The 15,912-nt window shown below is 43.5% G+C and overlaps 1 protein-coding gene across 10 annotated transcripts in view; it reads right to left on the minus strand.

Moving 5' to 3' along the window:
- The window catches only part of SULF1 (sulfatase 1), a 186,878-nt gene that overhangs the window by 52,916 nt on the left and 118,050 nt on the right, over window positions 1-15,912 (minus strand). For all 10 annotated transcript variants that reach the window (XM_055318170.1, XM_055318162.1, XM_055318166.1 and 7 more), the window contains 5 exons: window positions 13,544-13,713; window positions 3,014-3,164; window positions 1,754-1,929; window positions 525-653; window positions 199-255 (listed from right to left, as the gene is read on the minus strand). In XM_055318170.1, coding sequence (XP_055174145.1) covers window positions 199-255; window positions 525-653; window positions 1,754-1,929; window positions 3,014-3,164; window positions 13,544-13,713 — 683 coding nt within the window. The remainder of the gene's footprint in view (window positions 1-198; window positions 256-524; window positions 654-1,753; window positions 1,930-3,013; window positions 3,165-13,543; window positions 13,714-15,912) is intronic.

The following is a 15,912-nucleotide window of genomic DNA, read 5'->3' on the forward strand; positions in this document are numbered from 1 at the left end:
AATTTATGTTTTACAGTTCTGATGCAACAAGCATTACTGTGCTGGCCAGTGGAGAATGAGTAGCAAACCGTTCAATCTTGTGACCAGGCTTACGAAATCTGCATGCTTAGTAAACCGGAATAAGGGGGAAAAATACCCAGCAGGGAGAGCTGCCCACTAGGACTGGTTCCCAGAAGCACCCCAGGAACCAGTAATTACCCTCTTTCCACGAGGAATGTATCACGCCAAATTCTGGCTTTCTTGTTTGTTCGAAACCTGAAAGCAAAATAATAATATTTACTGTTGGCATCTGGACGTTTTTCCAAATGGATCTGTGCTAACAGTTTATTTAAAGAAACACCTCTCACTTCCCGCAGACCATGACTGCAGCTCCATCAATATGCTATTCACAGACAGCCGAGAAATTCTCGGCTTGGGGTGATTCTCATGGGCAAAGAGTACTTTGACTCCACTTCTTTCAGCTGCTGGCTGGCTCTGGGTGCCAGTGTGCTTGGGGCTGGCCGAGGGAAAGCAAATTGACACACCTGTTACCTGGCTTTTCCAGATCCAGAAGTTTGAGGACCGACTTGCCATCTACATCGGGAGGTGTGTCGAGGCCAGCGATATCCAGGATTGTAGGGGCCAGGTCGATGTTGAGAACGATCTGTGGGACTCTGCAAAGGGTCAGATGGTTACGCCCTGGGCCTAACACCAGTTGAGGTGGCACGTAGGGCCACTTTCTGCACACCGAGACTCATCAGCCTTCAATCTTCTCCCCCTCTATCTTAGTCTTCGATGCATAAAACCATTTAACTTAGATCAGACAATTCCCAAAGTGTTTCAAATGAGCTGAAGAGACATAATAACATTCTTCAGAGAAACCCTTCTACTATCATCACCTTCTCCCTTACCCCAGGACGCAGTGCAACGTAGCAGCAGATGAGGCACATGGATGAGATTCAGACTATCTGCGTTCTGGGCCCCAGTGTCGCCACTTCCAGAATGAGGAACTCTGAGGGGGCACTTATGCTACCTGCCAGCTTTCTTCTTTGTTAGATTAGAAGACCCGGCTGCACACTCCTTAAGGGCCATTCCAGATTTGGAATTCTGCTGGCATTTTTTTCTTTTACTCTTTCCATAACTGTTTCATGTACACGATCTTATTTTACATAGAACTTTCTGATGTGGCCGGCAGGGCATGTCAAACCCATTTTATAATGGTAAAATAGAGATGCAGAGGAAGGCAGTGACTTGTCCAAGGTGGTAGAAATAGAACTCTGGTCCTTTAGGCCTTCTTTCTTCTAAAAGAAAATCATGCTTTTTAAAGTTTTATTTTCTTCAAAAATTTTATTTAGTAATAATTTTTTAAAAAACCCACTAAAAAGCAGGCATTGGCTTTTTTTTTTTTTCTTTTCTTTCTTTTCTTTTTTTTTTTTTTAAGACAGTGTGTTTCTGATTCAAAGGAGGTACAGAAGATGTCCCTAATGGTCACATTCTGTGTCCGTGTGCACAGGCCATGTGACACGGATTCTGGTTCGTTTGACAGAATTAATCAGTGATAGTTAATTTTCCTTTCTCTTTAAATAGTATACCTCAGTTAATTTGACATGTGGTAGGGGAAAATAAGGTTTTCATTTTCTAAATTACCAACCTCAACCTACCTACACCCTTTTCTGTTTTGGATGAAAAGAGACCAGACACAGATTGGTAATGGAATTATCTCAGATACACATAAGCCACAACTGCTAAATATTGCAAGTGGAGAAATACGTACATTGATCCTGGTTCTACACTTGGCCCACGAATAAAGAAGGGCACACGGATGTCAAAGTCATATGGCATGGATTTCCCCTTGACCAGTCCAAACTGCCCAATATGGTAGCCATGGTCGGCGGTGTAAATGATGTAAGTGTTGTCCAGCTCCCCTGTCTCCACGAGCATATTGTACAGCTGAAACATAACGGAGACAAGATGGGCAAGATGACAACAGTGTTGCCGTGATTTCCCCCCAAATGTCTTCCCCAGTATTTTTTAAAGGTAAGAGTTACTTTAACAAGGCTAAGAAACATGATCACTGTCTGCATTTTCTTAGTTGCTTACAATCCTGAAGGGAAAAAGTCTAATAAAAGAGTCAGGTAACTTTTTTGAATTTGGCACATTGTTCTTAAAGGTTTTGTGCACCTATTAAAAAGAAAAACAAAAAACAACTCCGCAAAACAGCCTCTTTCACCTAACTCATAGGTTTTACTTTGAAAAATTCATTGTTAAAGTAAATTTTATCATCACTCTTAAATAGTTATCAAGGGTTAAGAACAGGCTGCTTTGGAGCCTGATCCACCTAAATCCAGCCTTTAGGCACATTTTGTTTGGCTTCGGTTGTTTTGTTTTTAAATTCAGGAAATTTCAAATAAAATGTATTTCTGGCTTCCTTGAAAAAATCGGAAGACCTCCTGATACTAGCTCGATCTTCCTACATGGCATAAAATATCAGGAGCTGGGTAGTTTCTTCTTGTTATAAATGTGGGCATTTAAAGATCACTATAGGGGCAACTGGGTGGCTCAGTGGGTTAAGCATCTGCCTTCAGCTCTGATCATGATCCCAGGGTCCTGTGTTTGGGCCCCACATCCAGTTCCCTACTCAGCAGGAAGCCTGCTGCTCCCTCTGTTTTTGCTCTGTCACAAATAAATAAGATATTAAAAAAAATAAAGTTCACCATAATCCCAACCATTCCCCATTGCTTTATACCAGCTTTAGGTATTTACGTTTTTGTGAGTGTAGCCCTTGACTTATGGTATTTTGATTTTTATCTCCTCTCTGCCATTGGCTCCAAAGAACCAAGCCTGAGAGGTAATAGAAGGGGTCAAGATAAGGGAGTGAAGATAAAGTCACTAAACAGACACTCACGTACACTTATACACACACAGACTCTCTCTCTCAAAAACAACAATAAAACAAAAACAGAATCGGCAAGAATGGAGCTACACAAAAGAAGCTGGACCCAAACCTGTCACTAAGGCAAGTTTGTGTGCTTACCCTTTCCACAGAATCGTCCACTGACATCAAAGTCTGAAGCCTTTTGCGATGTAGAACGTTTGTAAATTCCATGTGGATGGGCAGCATGGGTCCCGTGTACTGCATAATCCAGTGCTTGTCCATGTTTGGTGCATAGTTATAACTAGGGGTTCTGAAAATATCCAGAAAGGATTCTTACTATATATATTTTTAGTCATTTAGAGAAATATCTCAAGTTGAAGGCTGTGAAATAATCATTTAGGAAAGGCAATTTAGACATTGCCATTTTTTCCTCCCACGTATCTTCTATGTTTATAAGAAGAGCTAAAATCTTCACTACCTCAAACATCACACATCCCCTAAAGGCATATGGATTCAAATTTATAAAAAACCAAGACAGGCAGCTAAAAAGGTAATTAGTACAAGTTCATTTGGACTCATTGAATAAAATGTGTAAAAACACATCAAGACGATCATGGTATTGTAACATCTACAGATAAAATAAGGTAATACAGGAGAGAATGTTTTCATGGTGATGTTAACTCATAAAATTTTATAGCTAATTAGGCTATTAGATATATAGTCACAAATATGTGGAATAATGATGAATCATAATTTCAACATATTTTTTTCTCTTGCTTTTACTGGGCTCTTTTATTGATTACTTTATTATTTTTATACCTAGTATGAATTTTTCTCATTCCTAACTTTGTGTATAGATACCGTTAATTTAATTGCATATGTTAGAATTATAACCAAGTCTACTTCTACAATATACATGCTTACCAATAAAGCTATTCTTTTTCTAGACAGTTCAATACAAGTGCAGAGCACAAATTTTGTTAACTACAGGGAGGTAGTTTCGAGTCTATATCTAATTTATTGCAAAAACCCAAGGGGTGTCCCATACATTCCATTGGAGAACCCACAAAATATATCACCTTCTTTTTGATATCTAACCCATATCCCTTGACCATTAGATGCAGTCACTTCATATTCCCGAAGTTCATAACTATTCTGTTGTTTTGTACACATTAACTCATTCAATTATCTCTGCTGTTCTTGGAACTTGGTTTATCATTCCCATTTTACAGTTGAGAAAACTGAGGCTTAGCAAAGTTAAATCCTCAGATGAACAGTTACCAGGTGGTAGATCCAGGACTCAATTCCAAAGTCCATTAGGACCATTCTGACAAAATGAAAGAAAAGTGAAATGCGGGGTGCTTCCTATGTCTCAGACTGCTTTTCATAGGACCCACAACTTTACAAGTAACTGGTCTCACAGAATAAGCAACAATCCATGTTGGTTGAGAAATCTGATAGCCAATATCTGTTCTGGGGAAGATCCAATCAGTGAAAAATCATGGACAACGACAAATGTAGGGACCCTGCCCCATCATTATATTATAAAGCTAGGGAAACAGGGGCGCCTGGGTGGCTCAGTCAGTTAAGCATTCGACTCTTGATTTCGGCTTAGGTCATGATCTCAGCGTCTTGAGATCAAGCCCTGTGTCAGGCTTCATTCTCAGCATGGAGTTTGCTTGGGATTCTTTCCCCCCTCCTTCTCTCTCCCCCACTCTGTTCCTCCCCCTTCTCGCTATCTTTCTAAAGTAAAATTAAATAAATAAAATCTTTAAAAAACCCAAAAAACCAAAAACTGCCCTAGAGAAATATTCACTGTGAGCCCAGTGAATTCAGGGGCACTGATCGTGTACTCCTCTAGTTTGTCATGGTACAAATTTCCCTTGGGGGTAAGCCTGGGGTTTCTGAGCTACTTGACTGTATACTGGGTTACATGCATGCTGAGCTGTATAAATGTTGCCATTATCATACATTTTCTTCTGCCAGTGGATTTGCAGAACCTCTCTTTTGATAGTTGAAAATGCTGTTTTGGTACCATTCACCTTCTCGGCATAATAAGTCCCCCTGATGATCAGTGTGGATGCTGGCTAACTAGCAGAAGCACAACAGCACGAACACCAATATAACACTGAGCACAGAATATACTGTCCCTAAAATTATATAAATTGTGCTCAGTAGTGTAAGTCCACTCCCTGTTAAAGGGGCAGATTTGCAGAGTAGGAAAAGCAAGTGTGGTTCACTTTGCTCATCTGTATGTGGGGATAATAGCACTTTCTTAAAAACCTCTTTTGAGGAACAACAAATCTATCATCTATCTATCAACGTTTTGTTATCTCTTTCTGTACCACACTTAAAAATGCCTAGTAGAGCGGCACATGAATTTCCTACGGAAGCCAATAAACAAATACATTCTATAGAAGTGTCTGGGTCGAAAAATCCTGTTGCATTAAAATCCAACAAGCTCTTCTGGGATCACCTGCCATTCTTTTTAAGAGAAACTTGCAACATGAGCTTCCTTCTGCTTAGCCAGTAAATGACTCATGAGCCACTTGGTCCCATGTTTTTGGCCTGAAAGGGTTCCTCATATCTAAAAGTGAACACGGGCAGATCAGCCTCTCCCATGTCAGGAGTTCCTGGGGTAGGAAAGCATGTAAGCCCTGTTTCTCATTCTCCACGCAGCATGCCGTGGTACAAACAGGATTAGATCGAGGGGCTGAGGAGCATGGGACAGGGGCTTCTAAGCCTCCGAGGAGAGGGATTTTCACCCGTGGGGGGAGCTGGAGGTCAGAAAAATAGAGCAAGTGGGTCATGAAAGGTCCCCTATCCATTTACTGATACGTGCCCTGAACAAGAATATGGCTATAACAGATTACACAGGGCTTCTTTCTAGTACCTAAACATCGTCCTCTCACTGCCTTGATGCTGGCTTGCCTTAATTTTAAAATAAATCGAGTTGACTTTTTTAAAGCCACAAAACCTCAACACAAATAAAAATTAACAATAGGGAACCGAAACGAAGGCTCACAGCGGGCAAATTACATCTTCTACTGGCTACCTTGATGTGCTTGGCATAGCTCCACCTCGCTTGGAGGACCGGGGAAGGTCGCAGCAAATTACAAGCCTCAAATTGGACTCCCGGATTTGCAGAAGGACATATGTTAAATCTGGCTTCTATTAAAGAGGAGAGTTCAGGTCTGCTGTCAAAGCCACTGTCCTTCCCCACCCCCCAGCTTGCCTTCCCCCGCCCCCCCCCTTAATTTTCCAAGTGGGAGCTGACCCCCAGCTCTGGGGATGAAATCTCAGGTGGGATCTCAGCAGGGGGCTGAGGAGGGGGGGTACGAATTTGCCTTTTAAAGGAAGACAGACTGCCACTGCTTCCCACAGAACAGCAGCTGTTGGGCGGGGGGCCTGCAGGTGGAAGGTCGGGGGTCGCTGGAATTGACAATGTTGTTGAAAAGTGATCTTTTGCCAAGGACCTGTGGTTGCCTCCTGCTGGGGTCTGCCAAATTCTTGGAAGATGCAGCCTTCCGGGTCCCCCTCCCTCCCCATGATAATTAAGGCTTGCTTCCCTAAGAACTGAGTCACAATGATTCAAAGAGGGCCTGGAGCTGGCAGCTGAGCGACAGCCACAGAAAGAAGCAGGTAGCTGTTTTAGGGAAAAGTGGAAAATCACATGTCCAACTGTTCCAGAATGTGTGGGGATCACAGCTGCAATCTCATCCCAGCCCTGTTACTAGTGTGTGATCTTGGGTAACTTTTTTTTTTTTTTCTCTAAGCCTCTGTTTCTTCACCTGTATAATGGGAATAACAACTTCAAAGTTATGTGGGGGTTTAAAGAGATTTCAGTGACACCAGAGAACAAATCCTGGTATCGCATCAGACCTATAACGGCAGGTAGCTGGCAGAGATCTTATTATGAGTAGCTCTTTGGACTGTCGTGGCAACCCTGAGGTGTAGGCAGGACATCTTATTCCTGTTTCACAAATTAGAAAGTAAAGTGTCCAGAGGCGGCTCAGAAAGTCTGTCCGGGGCCAGAGCGCTCTCCATCACATCACAACGGCCAGGGCAGGGCACTGCACCACAGTCCCCAAGAAGTGCCTCGAAATCCCAGTCATTAAAAGACCTGATACATACATTCCTTTCTCTCAAAAAAGTAAGTCCGAAAATCCTTAGCCTTTGTCCTGGTTTAAAATATTAGCCTCTTTGGCTTCCCATTCAAGTGCCCCCCACCAGCTGCTTAGTGTCTACTTTTGCTGACAGTACAAGATAAAGTCTGACCCTCCAAGGCAAGCTGGTTGCATCAGCGAAAAGATAGATTACACTGGCTGTTTGCTTTAAAACTGAGAGGACATATGAATAAATTGACGTTTTTGAGTATCAGTTGCTTTCTTGGGGAAAAAAAAATCCATGTCCCAATCGGGTAAGGCGTCTTGCTGTCTCTTCAGAGGAGGATTTACCCATAAACTATGTATTCCAGGCCTTATGTCCTCCACAAACATGCCTGGAGCCCTCAGTAGACTGTGCTCTTATTTGAAATGTTAACTTTTTTTTTTTTTTTTGGCATATTGCTTTTCTCCAGTTGTTACTTGTTTGGATTTATTGCTCAGCATTAGATCACAGATCCTTCAGACCACACGTTTGTGAGTTCAACCTTTGCCATCTGTGCCAATTCTCTTTGGGCTTTGATTTTCTCTCCTGTATTGCTTACTCATGTAACAGGAATAAGAATTCTGAAAATCAATAATGCCACCTTTCTTTTTGACGGGTGGGTATTTGGGGAGAATAATTCTCAGTAGAAAAGAAATAGTTTTAAGAAATGCATGTGTTGTATATTAAATCCATATTCAGGGAATTGCAAGAAACTTAGCAGTTCATTTTTATTGCCGATGGCCTTTGCTGTCACCCAGAGAAAAGAAATACATTTGTAGTGTTTTATATTTGACCAAGTGTTTTCTTCATTTGTTATTTAGTCTTGGACAACAAAAAAACCTCTAACGATCTAACTCTTAAAGGGTACTGGTAGCAGGACCATCATTTTGTAAGAAATTAAATAGGGTTTCAATTCCCAGAATAAGCCTGTTATACAGATTTAAGACACACACACTCAAAGCATTAAATTGGAAATTCTATACTTAATCTCCCAAGCCACACCATCTCAGCTTTCACTCAAATTGAACTTATTTAATTGACTTTGTAGAGATATTCCCCACCTGAGTTCAAATGTCTTTAGGTAGGTAACATTTGAACGCACACAGAATAATATCAAATAATCTTGATTATAGATACCGCAGGAAACTAATTTTAAAAGTCTTCTAAAATGCTGCAAACTCCAACAGAATTGTGCAAACCTACACACAGCAGCCACTTCTGATATTAATGGTAACTGTGAAGTATACTGAGCAAACCCCAGCCAGTGCAAAGATCACCTGAGGCCAAGAGAACGGGAGTTTTGGCTCCAGCTTCCCTAATCTACTTATGTGACCTGGGCAAAGCCATTTGGGTCTTTTTATTTTTTTAAATAGAGTTTGGGCCTTCATTTTTTAATCTAAGAATTTATGGCATTAGGTGATCTGTAGGTGTCCTTTAATTCATAAAGCCGATTGCTTAAATATTTTTATGCTATTACAAATGGCTTAATGTCACCGAGGTGGTGGGGTTAACATGCTTATTCATTTGCTAAACAAAAAAGTTTCAGGCAGGGGATGTCGCAGGAGCCATGCTCCCCAGGCACCAGAGCTAGAGATGTGAGGCTTGGCCCTGCCTTTAGGAAAGAGCTGTCTTGCAGGGCCTCATTCACATGATATCTTGTGTGACTGCTGCCTCCTGGAGGTGTGCAGTTTGATTTCAAGGGTCTGGGTAAACAGCCAGTGCCATGGGATACATAGTCAATGATGAAGAGAAAAACAAAGTGGGCACACAAAAGGAGCAATGAGTTTTGCCCAAATCAAATAATTTTATGGGGAATTTAAAGCTCTCCCATCTCCAAAAGTCCTTTATTTTGTGGATCTGTGGAAGAAATGAAATAAGAATGGGCAAATTCTCTTAAGGACAGACATTTCTTTCCAACTTAGGACAGCAAAGGCCTTTCAAAAACTTTGTTCTGAGGTTCACGCAGAGGTAGTTGTCCCTTTGACAGACTACGTCATCCCCAAACGGTGCTTTTAGCACCATTCTTGCAAGTTAGTGGACCTGGATTGTTCTACCAAGATTTTAGATTTCACCTGAATCCGTGTTTGTGTGTTTGCACACATAATCACACACATTTCCAGGGGTGGGGAGAAACAACTGACAAACTGGAACAACAGCAACAAGAACAAATTTCAGTCGTTAGGCGCACGATTGTAGGAAGGTGGTAGGGGCGTCCCTCAGCTTCCCCCAAAATCAGCGGGTAGGTAAGTGGAAGCTCCTTTCCTGCCACTGCTGCATGTTACCACCTCACGGAGGCCAGGAGAGAAGAGCTACGTCAAAGTGAGAGTGGGGGAACAGCAGTGCTATGAGGGGACGGGGAGGTAATTTACTGAAAAGCAGAGTAGGGTCCTTGCCACCACCAAGAGCTTTAGGGGAAGGATCATTAAATGCTCTGTATGATGGAGGCTCCCTCAGACGTCACCGACGCCAGGCATAGCAGAGCTGCCTCTGATTCAACAGTGAGGCCACATCCGTCCTCATTCTTAGTGGGTTGGCAAAACCTCAAGCCTCTGTGTGTAAAGCCAACAGGCAAACATGGGTCTGGCTTCCTGGCTTGGTGCGGAGCGCAAAGCGCCCTGGACACACGATGCACCCACTCCAGTCCCAGAGGGTCGGAGGTCCACAGCCCGAGCTTCCCGGGACTGAACCTTCCCAAAGGAACCTGCCAAAAGGACTTGCTTCTCTCACCCCTGTGGGCTTCTTGCCCTTTTCAGAGGACTTGCCAAAGATTTCTTTTTTTAAAAAATTATTTATTTATTTATTCATGAGAGACAGAGAGAGAGAGAGAGAGGCAGAGACACAGCCAGAGGGAGAAGCAGGCCCCCTGCAGGGAGCCCAATGCAGGACTCGATCCCGGAACCCCGGGATCATGACCTCATCCGAGGGCAGATGCTCAATCACTGAACCACCCAGGCGTCCCTTGGCAAACATTTCTGCGAAGTACTTAGCTACTTCCGTCCCTTCACTTGCATGTGGTGCTTGTGTTCTCGCTGAGGAAACTAGCCATGCCGGGGCTCCGGGCTCCTCCGTTAGCCTCCTGTCTTCATCTGTCTCCTTTGTCTACACCCTGAACTGTGACCCTGTGCAGTCATTCATGGGGACGAGAGCCACCCACCGCCTCTTGCCAGCTCCTTGCTCTGGCGAGCGGCAGTCAGGGAGGCCTGGACACCCCAAGGTGTGGAGCCCCAGGGGGCCTTCGAAGGCCTGTGGGTGACACAGCAGATCTCTCCATTCGGGGTGCACCAGAGCCCCATGCTTAGCAGCAGATAGAAGCTGAAGCACTGAACCCACAGTGTGGATTTTCATTTTCTATGGCTAAGGGTGGCCTCCCCACTGGCACTTGCTCGTAGTGCACATTTTGCACCTGGAAGAGACAGCATGGCCCACACTGCAGCCGTGGTTTTAGGATGGCCAGGTGTGAGAGGCTCATCACCGTGTGAGTCTTAGCTTGTCAAGAGATTTGTCACATTGCAATGGACATGCATCAACTTGTCACTTCTTCAGCTGCTTCCCCTCAAAGTTTAGTTGAGCCAAGTAAAACTGTACTTTTTGTAGGTCAAGATAGATGGAATTGAGAAAGAGCTTTATGGGGTTCATCTTAACAGAAAGGATCAATAAGAATTCGTAGCTATGAAGTGGCTTCTGTGTCCCAGGTCTTATGTGGGGACTTGAGGTAGGCTTCCTCTTTCTTTTTTTTTTTTTTAGGCTTCCTCTACTAATTTTTGTTCATGACATCATATCAAAGCATGAGTATTATCCGCATGTAACAGATGAGACAGTGGAGGTTCCCAGAGGTTAAAAAAAGTTGCCCATAGGCTTAGTATTGAGGACGGATGAAAAAGGAACCCGCACTTGTTTGTCTCAAAGGCCTAAATGCATTTCACTCTGCCGCGTGTAGATTTTATTTTAGACACACAGGTGGTTCATGTGAACTAAAAGGGAATAACTGAAACGACTTGCATGTGAAAATGACCATGTTCCACCTTACATCACTACTCTACTAAATGACCTCCGGTGACTCTCTCCTTATGGTTACACATTCATTCAAGTCTTCAAAACTCTGCTAGTTTCCCTTTCTAGCTTTATCCCTTATTGCCTTCCTTGCATGCCATTCTCTGAGGTCACATCTTAAATTGCCTCACTTAACGTGGTGACCACTTGTCCATGCTGCATTTTCATCCTGAAATCATCTACTCAATCTGTAGAATCAGCTGCAGAAATTTTACCCATTCTTTGAGGCCTGCTCTGAATGTCCGCTGGTCCATGACTTGTCCATGTTCCCCTAAGAAATGTGAGCACTTCTTCCTCCAAACTTCCACAGCCCCTTGAATGGCTGGCCTGGTACTTAATCACTTCTCTTCCTAGCCGTGATAAGGCGATTTGGACACTTGCCCATCCTCCCCCCTAGAGTAGGGGTTGAGGGGCAAACTCACTCCGTAAAGGATCAGAGACTAAATAACTGGAGTGGTGCAGGCCACCATGTACCTGCCACAACTGCTCTGCTGTTGAATTGTGAAAGCAGCCCAGATAACACACAAAAAAGTGAATATGGCTGTATTTCAATAAAGTCTCATTAACAAAAGCTGGTGGCAAGCTGGCTTTGGCTGCAGTGTCCCAGTCTCTCTGTCTTTGCTCATTGGTTCCCGATTGTTAGCAATCGTGTCTTCCTCATGCCTACATCCAGGCTGTACTGTGTGGCGCCACTTGTAAATATTTGTGGAATCAAACAGAATTTTTATTTGCTGGAATCAAAAATGCTGTATTTTAGTTATCATTAAGGCCCCAAGAAGCCTGCAGATTCCTCTCGTCCTGCAGTTGCTGTCTGTGTATGCCACAGAAGCTGTCAGAACCTCTTGACCTGCAGCTGCTTTTTCTGTAGGCCCAGGACCTTGCCTGGGAGCTTCAAAGGCAGGCTGACTCCTAAGGAGCCATAAAACACCACATTTTGTCAATCCCTTCTCCTGGGGAAAACACCGGTCAAAGGTGGGAGCATCTGCCAACGCAACAAAAGAACTTACACAGAGTGATTTCTGATTCAAAAGAGGAGAGGTGGGTCCCCAGGGCACAGAAGAAGACTGCAAAGACCTTTCTCTTTCACTGAACTGGCTGCTTGCTAACTCTGTAAGTGACCTGTAATGGAGAGCCACTTGCCACTCGTGGCCTTTGCTCATGGATTTAGGTGCATGGTTGCATGGACGTAGATCTTCAGAGGTTTGGATATCCATCCACCTGGGTTCTTTCCAAAACACAGTGGCTCACCCAGACCACGTTCCCCAGGTGCTGGGGCAGCCTGCTTTGTTGACAATAGTTTATGCATTAAAACGCTTCCATTCTTCCATCCTACTTCGCATGCTCTGTAGGATACCTGTCCTGGCTCTATATTTACTATTAGTTCCTATCACAGTCAGCTCTGACCTCTTTCCTTCTTTCGAAGTCACTTGATATGACAGAGATGATCTAAACACCACTGGCCCAAAGCCATCGGTTTATTAGTTATAAGATAAAAAAAATAAGAATACAAGGATACATAACGGTCAGCAACTACAGTGCCTTCGGCGCTTCTCTCTTTTCACAAATACATTTAATCTATCTTCTTTTGTCTGGGACTGTGGCTGGGAAATCAGTGTGGATGAAAAGGGATGATACCTAAGCATAAACAGATTAAGAACCAATTTTGGAGGTTTAGTGATGAAGGAAACTTATCCATTCCCCGCTCCCTACCTGTCTGATGGCCGATGGTTCAGAGGACACAGAGCCAACTGCTCTGGAGGGGAAGACTGCGTGTTATTGCAACGGATGGGAAGGAAGCAAGTCGACAGAGCGAAAAACAAAATCATGTTCTTTGCTGCCAAAGCATCCGGGCTTTTCCACTCTTGGCTAGTGAGAGTTATCGGCGTAACAGGGCTCTCGGCTGTCTCGGGCCCCCACACCATCAGCCCCCTTCCCCTGGGCCTTCCCTCCCCTCCTCAGCAAGCCTCTCAAAAAGAAACATCAGGTTATTTTAAAGCCGTGACCTGAGAAGGCCTCTCGGGCAAGCCCATGCAAGCTGCTTTCCACAGCAATCCTAACTGCACATCTGCAGCAAAGCTGCCCCAGTGCTCGCCTAGAGACCAACCCACGTTTCTACAGCCAGACCGGGGAGCGCCACTCTGCTGCTAGGAGAAGCATACCGCTTGATTGCTATTTTTATGAGATCGTGCTCAGGAATATTATTTAGGACAACTGAAGGGAACGCCTGATAAAAATTTCCCCCATTCACCCTATGCGCTTCCCTTCCTTTCCATTTAGCTACTTACAAATGTTGGAAATGTGATTCCCAATCACACCATTAGACAAGACCTTCATGCCAGGCCCCCGGGCCTGCGATCTCAGGGCAGGAGCTGGTGTTCCTGCCTCTGGAGAAGCTGCGTAGAAGGAAGTGGGGGGAGTGGGGAGGAGGGAGGCGAGGAGCAAAGGAAAGGCCTGAGTTCAGCAGGTCCCAGAACTGACGTTATTACTCACATGTGTTGGGAGGCATTGGGGTACAGTTTTGAAAACTGTGGGGCCGAGTCCTCGGGGCCGTGGGGCGCAGCGTGGCTGATCACCATCATAATGGGCCTATGGGGATACATTCTCTTAGACATTTTGAAGTAATTAATGCTCTCGTTAGTGATTAAGTCTGTGAAGTAGTCCTGAAACATACATTTGACACAAAACAAAAATTACAAAAGGTGACATTCATCAGATCACATTTGAATACTGCTTTCTTCAGAAGCATCTCACTGAATGAAGAGATAAGGTCTAAAGCAGGAGGGAAAATGATACTTCCCAAAGCAGCAAAACATCTTCCATAATAGACAAAATCAGCTGCCAGTTACTTTCTAGGGCTGCTAGCTTGGTAACATGCAAAGATTTCATTTTAAGTGCGGCACAACTTAGCAATTAGGAAAGAAAAAAAAAAAAAAAAGTCCAGTCCTGTTTGCCCAAGATAATGATCAGATCTGGCAATCCAAATGCTAGAGCGCATGAAACACCGGATACATATTTCATTCTCAGGTTTCATTGATGTAATTCGTTGACAAAAAATTTAATTACTTTCAAGGGCAGGAAACACCCACGCCCACTACAAATTCACAGTTGCAGAACACACACACACACACACAAACAAAAGAAAAGGCCTTATCCACGAGATTTAAAGAAAAGGTCTTTTCTTTAAATTAAAAATTCACCTGTGGGAATTGCGCAATAATCGCTAATGAGAGCCGTAGCCAAAATCTGGGTGCACAGGGAAAAGCCACAATATTTTATCAATTAATTTACTTGAAACACTAAATATGGGGAGCATTTGATTTCCTGCAGATTATACTGTTAATTGCACAACTAAAATGATACAGCTGCTGGGATTTGAGCCTGACTTGTTAATAAAATGACTTAAGCTGCAGTCCAAGGGACTGATGCAACTCTGTAAGGGGGAAGGAAGAAATGGAATGAAAAGGAACGATGAAAACTTAAATTAAACCACCTGCTTCCCCTAAGTGGGTATCGTTGGCCTGGAGCTCCCGGACAAACTTTATTCAGAAAGTGCCCAGGCCTCGTTCACAATGTCAGAGGCTTCCAGGCATGACTAATCACATGTAGACTCAAGGACCAGAACAGCTGCAAAAGCAGTGCCCAAGGGAGGAAATCTGTGTCACATGTCATTGTTAGGACAAGTCCACAGGCTATCACCTTCTTCCATGGGAGTGTCTGTTTCATTCCTTTTCTCACTCAAAAAAAAAGCCATATATTCTTTTCGGACACAGTTGTCTTTGACACTTAATCAGCTGTGATAATGGGCAAGTTACGCTAATTTTAGTCTTTGGAGGGAATCTTGATTACTTTGCTCTCCTTAGGACAACAGGGAAAGAAAGGTTAATAGCTTGAACAAGGAGAATGAAAGCATCCCCACAGATAAAAAATGATAGCGGTGACAATTAGCGCACTTTGTAGGCCATTGCTCAAATCTGCCTCCAAGGTCCCCGCCAGCTCTCCACTTTGATGAGTCTGGGATCCTGTTAGCAATGTTTGTGAATTCATTTGCATTCATTGTTTTCGGAAGGGGACTAAAGAGTAAGACTTAGACCTTATCTCGCACCAAGTTCCTTGAACTCAAATCGGGCCAAGCATAAAGGCAGCACTGTGCCAAAATTAAATCAAGTTCCCTCTCTCTGATTTCTACCAGTGGCTCTTTCGTAGTGATCTATGCTAGATAGAGCAGATTGTCAGCTTCTTTTAGATAAGTGAGGAAGAGATGGGCATGGCTAGAAGAGAAGAGGATATTTTAGGCTAATTAGCAGGCTAAATTTGACGATATTTTCATACCCCTTCACTCTTGTCATCGGAACATTGTTTTATTTTAAGTTGGCAATCGCAAAACCTTTGTGAATTTTAAAAAGTCTAATCTGGGATGCATTTGTTAGAGAACCGAGGGACGTGTCGATTTCAGTTTCTATGAATTGACTTGGAAATCCTAGGATTGATGGCCTCCGAGACTTTTGTGGACTCTGACTGCCGAGAGGCAGGTGGCCTTGTCACATATCAACGCTTGGCCAGACAGGAGTAAAAGCAAAGAATGTAGTTTCCTGACCCTCGATTATTGCGCTTGTCTGCTCTTACTCTTACATCTAAACCTGAAGTCACAGATGAAATACACTTTTACCCCAGTGAAAAGCAAAATGGTACAAGATGAACATTTGATTAGGTGGACAAATCCTCTAGAGAGCAGAAAAATAAAAAAAAAAAAAGAAATCACAAGACAGAGTGGAGGCATCTATGATTTTCTTGATGATGCTTCATCAAAGGCTGATTGCCTTTCATCCTAATGAGGGAAAAAAGAATCACTATTCAAAGTC

This window comes from Nyctereutes procyonoides, unplaced genomic scaffold, assembly GCF_905146905.1.
Source record: "Nyctereutes procyonoides isolate TBG_1078 unplaced genomic scaffold, NYPRO_anot_genome, whole genome shotgun sequence".
NCBI lineage: Eukaryota > Metazoa > Chordata > Mammalia > Carnivora > Canidae > Nyctereutes > Nyctereutes procyonoides.